This window comes from Lepisosteus oculatus, chromosome 9, assembly GCF_040954835.1.
Source record: "Lepisosteus oculatus isolate fLepOcu1 chromosome 9, fLepOcu1.hap2, whole genome shotgun sequence".
In the NCBI taxonomy this organism is placed as follows: Eukaryota; Metazoa; Chordata; class Actinopteri; order Semionotiformes; family Lepisosteidae; genus Lepisosteus; species Lepisosteus oculatus.
In genome coordinates this window covers 38,682,706-38,698,831 of record NC_090704.1, presented here as the reverse complement: position 1 = coordinate 38,698,831, position 16,126 = coordinate 38,682,706, and the positions used below count along the sequence as shown (strand labels likewise).

At 34.4% G+C, this 16,126-nt stretch overlaps 1 protein-coding gene across 1 annotated transcript in view; it reads right to left on the bottom strand.

The window, feature by feature from the left end:
- The window catches only part of ankfn1a (ankyrin repeat and fibronectin type III domain containing 1a), a 197,506-nt gene that overhangs the window by 23,432 nt on the left and 157,948 nt on the right, over positions 1-16,126 (bottom strand). Inside the window, exons 13-15 of the mRNA XM_069194507.1 lie at positions 10,089-10,186; positions 8,816-8,906; positions 7,551-7,658 (exon numbers count right to left, since the gene is read on the bottom strand). Coding sequence (XP_069050608.1) covers positions 7,551-7,658; positions 8,816-8,906; positions 10,089-10,186 — 297 coding nt within the window. The remainder of the gene's footprint in view (positions 1-7,550; positions 7,659-8,815; positions 8,907-10,088; positions 10,187-16,126) is intronic.

The following is a 16,126-nucleotide window of genomic DNA, read 5'->3' as shown; positions in this document are numbered from 1 at the left end:
ATAAGTGGATATATGGGATATAGGTTATGACTGGCAATAAAACAGGTAAGAAATATTGTGCATTAATACTCCCTAGACTAAATACAGTATTTACAAACCTGATAAGATTTCAAACATTAATGATATCTGAAACTACTTTTACAATCTAAGATAAATGGCATCATTTTGAGATGCAAAATGTGTTTCTGACCAAAGCTAACAAAAACATGCTTCAATGTTAAGAACAAAAACGTGTTTGATTATTACAGTAAACAATTTTTAATACTTCTCTTCTACTGTGTCAGCTTTAAGAGTATATTTTTTAAATTCAAAGACAACATACTGTAGTATGCAGTTATTTTCTCCTTATCAGTGAATTGCCACGTTAAGAAACATCAGAGAACTGTGGTTAATAGAGCCAAGAGTTCACAGAAGGGTTGAAATGTAACATACAAGAAAGGGACACTCAATTCATACAGGAAACTCAAATGGGTACCCAAAATAAGCATTATAAACACAAGCGGTGCCACTGATAACAAAGGTCAGTTGTTATGAATGGGTTCAGTGCAGTCGAGCAGTTCTGATTTACCAGTTATCTCTCAGGTTTCAGCTGCGTATCTCCTAGCTGAAGCAAGCATATCGGCAGAGATTTCAGTGATGCCAATCTTCAGACGTCCTTTTCTTTAAATTAAGCATCACGTAATTGCCTTCTAGTAAACATCAGGCAGACGGAACACTTAATTCCTTCGAAACAACTGTTTATGCCAGTAAAGTTGTTGTCAGAAATATGTAATCACTGCAATTTTGTCACGCTACTAGGGCTGCGCTCTGTGAAAATGAATGAACAAATGACTTTGCTCTATTGAATGTTTTGGCATTTTCTAAAACATTAAACCTAAAAAGACAAGAGTGGAACAAATCTCAGGATCATTCCTTGTCTTCACACTCTACTTCCATGTTGAAGCTATGATTAACAAGTACGCAGAAGAAAATCCAAGTCTGTAGACTGTTCTAACTGTTCATTTCAGTAATTAAAGAGGATTGTGGAATTAGTGGCTATTTTCTTGTATTCACCTTTAAAACCAACACACAGGTACTGAAACATTAGATACAATTTATTTGTAACAATTACATTTGAACATGTACAAGTGAACATACATCACTTCATAGATTTATGATACATAATTACATAAAGCTTCAGATATAATTATTCGCTCACTTCACCTGATGAAAGTAATTGACTTGTTTATTAAATGATTTAACCAATTTAAGTCAAAGCAAGTTTGTTAAAGACCTGAAAACTAACACACTCTTACATGATTTTACTTACTACTGTAACAGCTTAAATTTAATTTGCTATGAATTAATCATTCAAAAAAGTAAAAGTATAAGTGAATAAAATTAGAGGTTAAAAAACTATATGTATTCAATTAATTAATTAGTGAATATCCTTGTTAATAAATAGTCTACATAATTCCTAATCCTGAGACAAGTTACTGATTACTTCCTTGATTAACTTTCTTCCTTTTGTACTGCCTGGGAGGACACTGAAGAGAACAGAATTTTTGCAAATAATGTCATGGCTTCCGTCAGTATTAGCCAAGCACTTTGCAAAATTCTGGAGTTCGACATCAGCAAATTACAAACTAGAACCTTTTGTAATTGTTTTGAGAGGAGGGCATTTGGCCAATCTAGCCCATTTGGTAGTCAGTAGTTAATCGATCCGAAAATGTTATGCAGCCATTTCTCGAAAGAAGACAGGGTGAATGTTTTAAGCAAAACTTACATGAGGAAAACAGACACAAGGAGTCAAGAATAGGAGCCAACAAGAAAAGGTAAAAGCAAATTTACAGCTTGTGTTCATCATCCCACAACTTTAAACTAGCTTTTTCACCATTTGTAGGTAAACAATAATGTAGAATGCTGACTTATCCAGCTCTCCACATTTAAAAAAGCATTGCCTAAAGTTTTTATTGACAAAGACAATGCATCTCTAAGATCTAATGAAGTGCAGAAGAAATACATTGAATAGACAGTAACATAAACTACCCTGAAAAATTGGACTTTAATATGGAGTCATGCCCTAGCAAAATAAATTGCTTTTCAATTTATTTATAGAAAGCAGGTAGTTATTTTCAACATAAATATTAGTCAACATTTGTCACAAGTGATTTACTACAGATAAGAAATTAATGGTGGATGTGCTTACTTTAAAAAAATATATTTTAAACATAAATTTTACCAGTAACAATTGGGCATATGTCCAAAACTGCAAATATCTCAAAATTAGTCATCAACCAACCAAATCCCCTAAAAGACTTTTTCACTTTCCCATCTGGAATGTCTAATCCATTCCATGGAGCAAAGTATCACGTTAAACAGAAGGAATCAGCATAAGTACAAAAAATATCAAACAAGTATACCCTGAGCTTAAGAACAGGTGGAGAATAATTCAAATGAAAACACCTCATTAAAACAGCGAATGCAATGTATGTGAGAGTCAAAGACGCAGATAATTGAGAAGGAGCCATGACTCCTATTGCGTGTGTGTATATATATATATTATTTTTGGTACATGACAGCTAAATGTTTTTGATAAGTGGATTGTACCTTGTATCTTCACCGCAGTCCAGGTGAAATGTCATAGTGACTAAATTAAAAAAGAAATTCCTTTCTCATTATATAATATAAATTACTTCTGATTAATGAGGAGGTGCTCCATCTGTCTACATCACAAACAAAACATAAGCATGAAACAAGGGCTTGACAGAGGCCGCACTAAGGAAAGAATGGTGGGGGCAGGGGAGACTTCCAGACTTCCATTTTTTTATATGTTAATATGGGTCAAACTTGCCTTTTCAACACTTGCAAAGGTAGAGGGCTCATCTGTAATGACCATGGGCAATACGTTCCAACCTTTCATGACAGAAGCTGCTTATATAGCTGGGTAGTCAGTGCCTGTATGAGCCAGCTGTGTTGGGGGGTAGGAAAGGAGGGGGTCTGTCCGTCTCGAGCTGGAACACAGGGTGCTGTGTGCACTACACACCCCTAAGTCTGTGTGCAGACTCTCAGTTCTGCATATACACATCATAAATTAAGATAACCTCCTGTTAAATGAATTTATTTTTCTCATGGTTTTTATAGAAGTGTCATTGTACCAGTACTGATTAATTCTCAGATTTATTTTTGAACACCAACTCTCCAAAAATAAACTGAGTAAATACAGAACGTTCTCAAATATATTGCATATACCTATGAACATACACATGGAGTATGTGTATGCAAATTATGAATGTAGAGAATTAATTTGGAGGATTTGTACAAATTCATAGATTTAAATTAATTAAATTATTGAGTTTTCTCAAAAAACAGTTGTGTTCATATTAGCTTTCTAATTTTTTTTATGAAACAGTAGCAATAGTTGAAGCCATGTGAAAGGAGAGAGGTGTAATTCTTACACTCAAGAAATCACTGCTGCTAAAAACTGATCTGAGTTGGAAATAAATTAGTTTTCTTAGCAGGAGGCCACATTTGGGAGATTCTGTCAAATCCTCAGAATGGCATGATTAAGGGGAAAAAAGAGAAACCTACTCTCATTTTCAAACAAATAAGACCTTTTATATAAAATCAATTATACGGTATAGTTAGTGAGACTGGCAGCATTCCCTCTGACATCATTAATGTTGACTCATAAACAGATGAGTGATGAACAAGTTTTTTTTCTTCTTAGACAAATGCATATATAGTTTGGTAATGAAGTTAGTGCTTGTGAGAGCTGAAGGACTGTCAGCACTAGAAACAGCAGGCCTCTATCCCTACAACCACCAAGTGGATTAGAAACAGGCTCTTTGCCAGACTAACCCACAGACACAAGACGTCTGCTTGGACCTATGGATGGTGTACTTTAAGGAGGCTGCTATATTGCAACTACCCATTTCAAAAATATTTTGCTTTTAATGATTTACAAAGATACAGTGTATGGGTGGACCACAAAATATCTACAGTAAAAGAACGCAATATAAAATCTACAAAATAGACAGGCTTATACATTAAAACATATATCAAGTCATGTTTGCAGACCAGTTTATAAACTCAAAGAATTTTAGTATCCATAAAGACGTAGGTATGCATATTGTTTTTTCAATTGAATACAGTACTTATGAAGTGCAATTAGATTTATTTATTGGTGAGGTAAAAAAAAAACATTTTAAGAAAAGACTAGCTGACTTTTAGTGAAGTACCTGTAGTGAAGGGTATACAAAGAAAGTATATCTACTTTATTTCTAATTACTAATGTCTGCCAGTAATACATAATTAACAAAACAAATGGCAACAAAACAAAAAAAACATTTGGAAAACCATCAGGAAATATGTGAAAGATATCAAGAGATATTCAAAATTAACACAAAAACAAGCAAAACAGACTTGCAGTGAAAAGGAATAAACATGTACCAACTAAAAGTAGAATCTGTGACTTGAAAGGAACTTTGTAGCAACAGGATAACATGGTTCTGTCTGCTACCAGAGACAGTTGTGTGCGCAAACACCTGATGGCAGAAGGTACCTTTCATTCTGCACTGCAATCTAAAGCAAATAAAACAGGACTTTTTGGCCTAGAAAGACCAAGATCACAGTGAGCTGGGTTTTTTTCCTGTCATCCTACTATTTATCTTGGCATCACCCTTAATCATCTCACTTTTTGTAAAAAAAATACTACGATTCAGTTGATTTTTCCTACACCGCTATGACCCAAACAACATTATTAATTTAACACAGGAAGGTTTGAAGAGGACTGATACCCAGATACGTAGTTGGTCCTCTGAGTCTATATGTTGTGGCAAGATGTCAAGAAACTTTTTTTTATCTTTGGTTATAACAATACAATTTGCACAAACAGTTGCTTCACAAAGTCATGCCGCATTATATAACTTAAAATATAAATATTAAAAGTACAAATATTAACATGTAAGTATTATTCATTCATTCAAAATTAAGTAAAATGAAAACACTACATAATACATATACTATACATATTGTAAAACAACAGAGTTAGCAAAACAACGATGGGAAACCATGTGTACTATTGTAGCTCTTTCCTCAACTCAGTTCATGTCAGATCAAAGAGACTCACACATTTATGCAGGGAACAATTTAGGGAATTGATCTAAAGAATATGTCTCTGCACTGTGGGAGGAAACTAGAGAATACCTTTTAGAAGGGATTCTAATTTAGAGGCTTTCAGTCATAATCCCACACATAGTAGTCTCATACTGTACCATTTGTCCTCAGACATAAAATGTCCATACCTGCAGCTGCTCTGTTACCGAGCAGTATTACTTCCCACTTCTCACACCAATGTAACGCCCGGGGGCTCAGGCGGGCGCCCTTGCCGCATTAGGTCAGCCCCCACCGTCAGGGGCTCGAACCCGGGACTCCCACGTCACTCAACAGGGACCCAGCCCGGTGCAACATTACATAGCATTTATATTATTACTTGATCATTACTTTCTGTGTTGTTCATTAGTATTCACTACATCTGTATATTATAAACTAGGATGAAAGTATGTATACAGCAATTGTTTATGTGTACAGGATAATGAAAACACCACAATGAAGATATTTCTTTCTTGTTTTGAAAAAAAATTACATTTACTTCTAGCAGTATCTCCATATCGATTGAATTTTGTATAATTACATAACATTCAATCCATGAAAAAGGTTCTGCTATAGTACTAGCTGCTAACTGACCATTCAAGCCCCAGGGCTAAGGCACACACCTCCATAATATTTCTATAGGTCAACAGGCCACACGCTTCTTAGGCCAGAATACTAAGCCAGCAATGTAAATAGTTAATTGCAAAAAAAGTACACTTTGACTACAGGCATCAAAATGGGTTCTTTTTACACATGTACCCTTTGTTTTACTTTTAACAAACAACCACCTCACATCTTCTACAGTATGTATAATTTCTAATTACAGGCTGTTTATGCATACAGAGTCTGGTCAGGTAAAAACAGACATCCAAATTGTAAAGCACATTTACATGTACATTGTGCATGTCTATTTATTCCTAATCAGGCACTGCGTAGATTTATTTATATACTACTGTGACACTGCAGTGTGGGAAAGGAGCAGGGTAGTACATCTTGGTTCCTTTCTGCTGCAATGTCACAACACACAGGTTTATTAATAAGTAAATATAGACACATGTACATATCAAAGCAATGTTTTTCTTATATAATTTCCTCATTACATGTTAGTTTGGATGTTTGGCTGTGGTGTTCATACAGTAGTTGTGAACGTTTCAGTTTTCTGCTGAATGTCCTTAATTTCAATAGACTACTGAACTGTTCGCCCTGAAGCTTGTGCTAAGAAAAGGCTTCCCTGAGTTATAACTATTAAAATACAAGAACAATACATGCATTAACATGCTTTGCACCATTATCAAAGTTTCTTCACATAAAAATGCTATTGAACCTAAGTCTCAAAAGCTATGCTGGCTGCTGGTGTTAGCACAAGTGCCGCAACTCTGTACAAAGCGTTCCTCTAAAATCACAGTACATGTAAATAATGCTCTGCTCTGATCTTTGTTAACCACATGCTTACACATTTGCCTTTGCTTCAGTGCTTTAAATGGTTAACACAATCTGGCCCTCTATGTAAAACGTTCATTCACAAAGGTGCAATTAACATGCAAAGCTAACAATTCAAAAACAGGTCCTCTGGAATTACATGATTTCGATTTGCTTTAAATGCTTTACTAATAACAAAACCATGCACCCAATTTATACACAGATAACACAAAAAGAGAATCAGTTCAACTGATCTTATAAAAGTCACATCCTCACTAAACTAGAGGATTTGAGGTGTTAAAACCTCTGCTCAATCTCAAGTTTTGTGCTACCTACTGGCAAAACTTTTCACAAAGAATGGAAATATTCTTGCCGAGATGTTCATATTCTTAGTAAATGGATCTGAATTGCTCCTTTATGTGCGTATTTTTATAAGCCTTGTTTTGCTCAGAATAAAGCACTCTTTATTATCCTTTGGATTTTAAAATATGTATAAATAGCTTAAGTTTTCTTATTATTTATACATGAAAAATACATACTACCTCTGTTTTCTCTAAATTAAATTGCTTCGCCTTGATGTCTTCCTTAAAAGCCTACTTTTTTTTGTTTGCTTTGCCCAGTTCCCCAAATCTTGAAAGAGGTGAACCAAGCACTTGGGAAAAGAACCACTTTATTTGTGTCTTGCAGGGGGCATTGAATTATTTAATGATCGGGTGAACAAGTAAGCCAAGGGGAAACACTGTGCTTAATTCCATACAGTTTATTTAATTTACTCACAAAGACATAAGCTAAAGAAAGGGGGGGGGGAGGAGAGGTTCCCTGCCAAAGTCACTCTAAGGGTTAAAGTAAGACAGTAAAGTGATTCCAGATGTGCCAATATTAATAATATCTCTTTTCCTGATGAATGGGAAGGTATGACCCAGTTAGAATGCAGTTAAAATTACAGGCGCCACAGAGCCCCTGACTGTTGCCCTACCACCCAGGAATGTTCTCCTCACCTCCGCAGCTGTAATGCTGATGTGTGGCTCGAACCTGCTGAAGCAGACGTTCCATCGCCTCAATCTGCCCCCTGTGCCGAGGTTCTCTCCCATCACACTCTTTCCAGTCTGGAGGGGGGGGGAATGAAACAGATATACAACTGCATGAATCAAAAACCGAAGAAACGAAAAAAAATGGAACGGTCTTTTCCCCTTTGGAAAGGCAGCGCACCCGTAAACACAACAATTAACAAAAGCAACAAAATAACTACATTTGAGTTCTGAATTCAGTTTGACTTATTCAAGAACACAGAGGTTGAAACGGTACTTTTGTGCTGTAAAACGATCTTCCATCATGAGGAGATGGAATGGAAATCAGAGACAATCCTTTTTTGGGGGGGAGGAGTGATGCGTTTTATTTGTATATAACAGACAAATATAACTGTTCACAGTTTTTGCTTGCAGCATGGACTGCTTAAAAAGGTTAGTGAAATCAAGATATGAGCATTCAAATAGGACACACAGGAAACATACTGTAAATACATATTTGTGTTCTATAACACCAACTATTTGGTCAGTATATTAATAAAATGCTAATGAAAGCTCATACATTCCACTAACTTGTATCCTTCAATTGCTTGTAGTGTATTACATTTTTTGACTGTTTTATTTTTTGCTAGTATTGCATAGGATATTAAAGCTGTTTTTTTATTTCTAAGCTATTTTTGTAGGTACTATGGTACATGGTACCAAGGTAAAACAAATGTCAGCGTTAGATATCGACTTAGATCCAAGCATCCAAGCAATAAATGAAGAATCAGGAGTCTGATCAGCGCTAACTTAGTATCAGGCACTAAGATGATGACAAAACATTAAAGGCTAGAGTTTTACAATACTGGTTCTCTCTAAAATATATAACCTGTTTACATATTCATAAGCATTATAATATATATTTCATTTCACTTGATATATAGTATAAATGATATCCTGAAAACTGTTCTGACAAGAAAATAGCTTTTTACATTTGTGATTGTCAAACCCATAATGGCTGAGTTTAAAAAAATCCCAACTGCATATTATGTGAATGTACAAATGCTACTTTTTGGAATTCATTCACACTGAGCACCTTTTAGCAGCTGTTGAGTTACATCGCTCAAGGTTACTTACAGATTGTTTCATGAATGTAAAAGGTTCACTTTGACTTATAACCTGTGAATAGTGTTTGGATAACATCACTTCACATTTAATCGAAATTGTACCTGTTTTTCTTCACATAAGCAACTTACTTGAGGGCACTGCAAAAGGAGGAGTAGCCAACTGTGCTGGGCCCCAGCCCTTCATATTATAGGCAGAAACCTGAACATAATATGCCTTGCCCTGCAAGATAAAATTAATAATATATTAAATCAATAACAATTAAGTTTGAATATTTCATGTAGTAACAACTTGCAATAAACATAACTGCACATATGCGATACACCCTGTACTTGATTATCTGAAATGCAACAAAATATGTTGCCAGCAAGTTAGCTTTTCAATTACAGTATGTATTATCATAGGAGATGGAAATAAAAAAATCACTGAATTTACAAAGCAATTTGAATATATGAATATTGGCATTAACCTCAATTTTCTCTCCAATATTTTGACTTCCCATGTATTATATTTTATTTATAATACATACTGTATATAATCATTTATATAAAAAAGAGACTGAAATTTTGTTTAATAAAGCTCAATTCGATAAAGGCATCAGCTTAACCTACAGTACTCATTATCCTTCCTCATACAGTTGGAGATTAATAATGCCATCTTTGTATCTTGTTTACCTCTCGTGAGAATAAGTGTTCAATACATTTACAAAAGTACAACTAACCAGTAAGTATATATTCACAAAGAATATTATTCTTAATAAACTACAGATAATTTTACTTCTGACATTTCATGGCAATATGTCATCAACTGCATTTTGCTGCCCACTGCTTTCTTTCTGTAACAGATTAAAGGATCAAGTTAATTATATGAAAGCATTATGAAAATGAATAATTGCAGGTTTTCACCATCTTACTGCAAGATTAAAGAGCAATTAAGAAATTTAAGAAAAGCAGGGTAATCAAAATGACTGTTAATCTCCTAATAACAGAGCTATAGTATATAGAAATCTCTGTAGGTGGGAAAAGAGATGGAGGGTTTCTGTTATTTTAACCATCAGACATGCAGTCAGAGCTGAATCTATCAGAAGTCTGACCTCCGTGATTCTGAAGGAGATTATAGCATGAGCCTGCTATATCAAGCGTTTATGGCTCCCCTCTCCCTGCATGTGGCCAATCTCTTCTGATCTCTCCACATGACAACTTACAAAAATGGTTTATGCTGTCTACTTATTCCTTTGTGTATTTCAGCTCATGGATACCAGACAAATTATGCTTAATGACTGGCAGTTGTTGCCAGAGGAATGGCTGCTTTGCTCTTATTGCCAAGAGTGCTGAATGCAAATGTCAGAGCCCCTACAAAATGGTTAGGAGAAGTTGAGATCTAATTGAATGATTTGGCATTTACCGTTGTGAGACCTGTGATAGTGCACCTCAAAGTCTGAAGATTGTCCATGATTAATTCTCCAGCCAGCGAGGAAAAGTCTTTCAAATAACTCCACTCCACTGCAGAAAGAAAACCAACAGTTATCTTTGATTATATTAGGAAAAGAATGTAGCACACAGAAAATGGCCTTTAACTTTTCTGTGTTTATATATATTTTTTCTGTGTTAAAAAGTATTTGTTTTTGTTTAGAAACCCATTTAAGGGCAATTGCTAATCAACTTAACTGTACACAACAACACATTTCATATTTCTTGAATATAGAATATTACTGTGACAGACTGACACTGTCGATTGGACTTGTAGAAGACACCAAAACAGTCAGTGTTTTTAATGGTGACAATTTAAAGCTTTTACACAATTTAATACTGTAACAACATTTTTTAATTTAAAATTCCAGTTAAGGATTATTATGTAACTACTTAATTTGGAATCACTTATTATATCCTTGCAACTCAGCTTATAGCCATTCACCTTTTGAAAATTGACAAGCTCTTCAGTGACATACAGGAGAGTCACTGACAATTGGAAGAGATCACGGAGTCCAGACACTCCCAGGCTGACATTCACATCAACATTTTTTCATTCATCAGTATACTGACTTATCGTATCTTGTAGTTATTTTGTATAAAAGAACTGCACACTTTCTGTATAAAATTGCTTAGTTCTGTCAAACACAAATACTATTGAATGAGCTGGATATGTATTTTAATGGTAACAATGTATGAAAATTACTAATTAATGATAAAATCTCTGTGAGAAAGAGTAACTTAAGACTGAATTTACCTAGGCTTCTCGTGTGAGAAGCACTGTTGACTTTGGACATATTTTATACTTGAAAATAAATGGGGCAATTATTTCAAAAGAAAATATCTTGCACAGACACTTGTGAGCTGAGGACTGGCTCTGACATACGTGCAATTTCATTTAAAAGCTTGGCACCACAGAAGACTTCAAGATTTGTGTGGGTGGGAGTGACTTGAAGGCAAACAGCCTCTCATCATCTTCATAATATTGGTTATGTATGTTATAAGATCCCACCGCAGTCCAAGCCACAAATCCCTGATTATCTGTATTGTTTTCATACCTGTCTGCTTTAATACTTGGATCCCTCTAACTGAAGAGGTGTGTGGTAAACGTTACAAATTAAACCAAAGTAGGATTTTGGTAAATGAGTAAACATATTATACAACAGAAAGTATAGAAGGAAACCCAAATCTATCTCATCAGTTCTGGAAATACATATTTCTTTATAATGGATGATAATAACAGGACAGAAGCCTAAGGCCATAATGGTATACTAATGCTAAGAAAAAAATACACTTAGCTTTATTATTTTTTTTCTCCTGCAGAAACGGCCTCCTGTAACCATGACAGGAAGGTCATGTATTTGCAATACAGAAACGGATGGATAGATCCCACCCTCATAAAGGCAAGCTGTCCTCTTCTCAACACTCTGCTCCTTCTTCCCATTTGTTGAGCGTAACCATGGTACCAAGATTCTAAATATAGACCCTACAGTGAACTAATGCATTGACAGGCCGACCACAGGCAGGTGGAAGGACAGACAGATACCTTATTTTATACTTTTTTGATTAAATTGTTCTCTTGTGCTTTTTAATTGTCAGGGGGGTCATCTGTGTGTGTTTATGAGGCGGGCAAAATCCCACAAAAACCTTTCAAACAAAAACATAATCATCTTTTAGCTGCTCTCTAGAAAGTAGAGAATATTTTTAAAACCAAAGCAACAATCACAGAAGATGAGCCTTTGAGTCAGACTATCCACCTATCACTTTCATATCTATCTTAAGAAAGGAAGAATCAGTGCTCCACTGGGCACAATTCAAATCCCAGAAAATGTGATTATATTTGTAGCTAGATTATGCATCCTGAACTATTTACAGTGAGCTTTTTATGAATAATGTGTATGTTATATAAACAATCAGAAAGCTGTCTTCTTTAAGATAAGTCTAAGCAATCAAGTGTTTTCCAAAGGTAAAATTCTTATATAAAATCAAGATGAAAGATGGAAGAACTGAACTCGATATTTATTTTGATATATACTGTATAAATTATACCTTCTTACCTTTGCATTTAAAAAATCTGGTTAAACAGCCATTTCCAGAAGGGAAGTGTGCCTTGTGCTTGTGATTAATCTCATTATGCAGAAAGCTGAGCTAAGCCCTAATGAAAATTTCTGTGTGTGACTGATTGATGTTGTATTATTTTTCCTTCATGCAAATGTATAGCACAGTGTCAATAACACAGAGAGTAATAGGTCATTCTTTTGCACTGACAAGATCATTTTTAGAAAGAAATGTAAATTTAATTTACAATATGACGTATGAGTGCCACTAGCTTTCATGTACTCACTGTTCTGTTTTTATGGTATCCAATATTTTTAATTGTGTAAGGAGACTGGTTTTGTTGGCATAAATTACAACAGCTCATGGCTCAAAGCAGCTTCATTTCTTACTTGCACAAATATGCTCAGCAGGAAGACATGGGAAATGCCTGGGGTGCTTTTTAAATACAGTTTATTAGTCCTTTATGTCTTTTCACAAACTTGAACAGGTTTAAAATTGTCAGTGAACATCAAGAACTTCGCACACTGATTTGCACACTGAAAAGGGTTTCTTAAACAGACGAAGGGCAGGTGATTCACAGAAAGTACTGTATGGTATATCTCCATATCAAAACAAACTGTAACGTTGATAATAGGCAATATCCTCAGTCCATACTGTATGTGTAAGAAGCTTACATTTTCATTATTTGATTAAAAAAAATGAAATTGGTAGAGGAATTAGAATCTTTCTATTTTTATTTTAGTTTCCTTATTAGCTCCAATTTTTACAATGGCTATTGAAGCAGGTTTTTGAGAATACTGCACGGGGAAATATTAGGAATAAAAAAACAGTGGATGTATTTGACATGTACTGTTGCTACTGTATGACCCACAGCTTGTGATGTTCCTGGACAATGTTTAATTTTTGTTCTCTTCTTTTTGTATTAGCATAGAAAACAGAGAATGGAATGTTTCCAGTTAAAATCCATGGTGCTTCTTAGGTTTGGTTCTTTTGTACCATATATTTCTTGTTGCAATTCTTTGTTTCTCTCATGTCACAATTTGGAGACAGATCTGTAACAAGCAAACTGGATTCATATCATCATGGGCCATCATACAAAAACCAACCAAGCTACGCCAAGACAGATTAAAATGAACAATATTCTAATCATAAAGGAGAAAAAAATGTAAAACAGTACTCTTAAAGGTACTGGATGATTGAGGAAACAATTATGGCCAAATTAACATACATAACACTTAACCTTATGCGTTTCCTAAGCAGGTTTATTTCACCTCTAAAAATGTCAGTACCTTTGTAGCCAGTAATTAGTATCTTAAATGGAAAAGGAAAATGGAATACTGTCAAAGCTAAGCATTTTCAAATTAACTTTTAGCATTGCTGAACTGCTGGAAGCTAAACACTTTTCAGGCACAGCTTAATGTTCTCTCTATTTTAAATTGCTGCAGATATCTGTTCAGCAAAGTGCACAATTTATCCAGAACTAGAGTTTTCAGCTTTTTCTACTTTGTCTACTCTGTTATTACTAAAATAATATTATTTTGAAAAATAAATGTTCAATATATAAATGCAAAGTCATCATATGATGCTGTTTATCATGTCACAAATGAACATGTACAGTGTGCTACAAACAACAGCTTTCTACCTCAATAAAAAGCCACACCAAAATTGAGATAGCTTATTCTTGTGTTATGACCAATGCTTTTAAATGAGATAAAAAGAGAAAGGACATCTTAAATATAATGCGACTGTTGCACTCAGCAAGCCTTTTATAGTTAAGGTGGAGAAAAAAACATCATCCACTAATTGTACCCACTGAAAACGTAGCAAGGATAATTCAAAAGTTTAATTTAGCCATTTAATTTAGCAATATTTATTCACTGTTCTCTAGATTGATACTATTTTTGTAATGTGGTGACTGAAGTTTATATATTCTAAATGATGTCCTTAGTGAATTGAGTAGTGAATTGTATTATTTTAATATAACATTCCTTAATTTCAGTTCTATGCCTTTAACTATACAGCTCATCACTCATTTTGCCATTTTAATTGCTTCCATAGTGTCTGAAAGATGAAAATAGTGTCTACGTAGACACTGTCAGTCTTGTTTATAAGTAGATTTTTCCAACTTAGCCTTTTCTGTCTTTTATTGATGGTTTATGTTTTTCAACCTTAAGAACATCTCAAAGAACAGCTTACCTACCACAATTAAGCTACAGCCCACTGTACACTATCTGTAGGTGGAATGCATGAATAATAGAAGGACCTCCCTGAAACTTATAATTTCAAAACTACAGAACAATTGAACAAACTGTGGTCCATTTTGTTGCTTGATGTGGTATTATTGCCTGTTTCTTTGTAAAATAAAATGATCAAAGTAAATCTAATCATGTTAATAAATATCAAATAAAAACAGAATAATACAAAAGACCATCAAATCAAAAATTACATTTTAGTCAACAGCCCATCAATTATGAAGATTAGCCAATAACACAAACATGAAAACAAATGGGCAATTCAATGCTAAGATTCTAAAAACATAAAACCTGACTGAACAAAAATTACTTAATCAATTAAGGGCATAGAACCCTGCAATAAAGTAAGACCACATACTAACATTATTAACATTTCTCTTTATTAATCTAAATAATGAGGACCAATTCTTTGTCTGTGGTGTTTTACTAATTCTTTACCTTTCAAAAAAAGTCTTAATATGCTGTTGCAATATGTTTTGGGAGACAAACTCTGAAAATAAGGTAAGTGCTCTGTATTTTAAATTGGATTGGCAATTTAGATCATGAGAGGCACACATGCTTACACCTACAGTATACAACTATGGCATTTTGTGTTTTTTCTTAATGTATTGGGTAAAAACATACTCCAAAAACATAAAGCCTTTAGCTTACTTTGAGCATTTGTTTAGCAATAGGACACAGGTAGAAACTAAATAAATAGCAATGATGGTAATGTTCCTGTAGTCATTTTGTTACATCACAACTCATTCATAAGAACCGTTGCATTTTTAATCAACTGAGGAAAGAGAAATATAGAATTTCCAGCCACTTATTAGTACAATGGTATTTTCTTCTGTGGGCCTCTTGAGGCAGAATTCAGTCCAGAACACTTGGTTTGGCTCAAGTGACACACAGGATGACTGAATAGAGACATCAGGTTTCCCAGCTTCCCTGCAAATTGCCTGCTGCTATTTACCGGTACTGTATTTGGGAATTTTTTTCAGTTTATGCTACACTTGTAAGTCAAAATGTTTGACTTTCAATGTTGTACCTAGTACCTTTATGCTGTGACTGACCATTTATAATACATTTTGGCCTAAGTATTTGAAAATGTGTTTGTGTCAGGCAAAGACTGGTGAACTTGTAAAGTAAAATGAAAGGCTGACATTTTATTCCACTTCTTTTGTTTGTGGAGTGGTTACAAATTAATGAGACATCTATCACAAAGGACTATTTAAAACGAACATGAGCATCTTCAGATAGCTTAATTCCACCAGCCTTTCTTCTTAATTCCTATTATATAAGGTTTTTAAACCTCTGATGTCTATTATCAAGACTCATTCTTTTCCAGATCTGCAATCAACCTCAGATAAATCAACCAATGACCTTATGCCTCACAAATTCAAGATGAAAAGAATAAAATCTTTATTCACCACAGCTGTATATTCATTCACATTCATTTTTTTCTAAATGGCATCTGATTGTTAACTTCTCCTTGGACAATGGCACAAATGATAACTTTCTTGTGTCCCTATTTCTTATCATACTCCGTTCATTGTTCAGTCTAAATCCATCCATCCAAGTGAAAAAAAAGTCACCAAGCCACACTCAGTAATGTCCCTGATGGCTTCAAACAAGAGTTTCTTTTACAAGTTATACTGAATAATAATGGAGTTTAAAATAT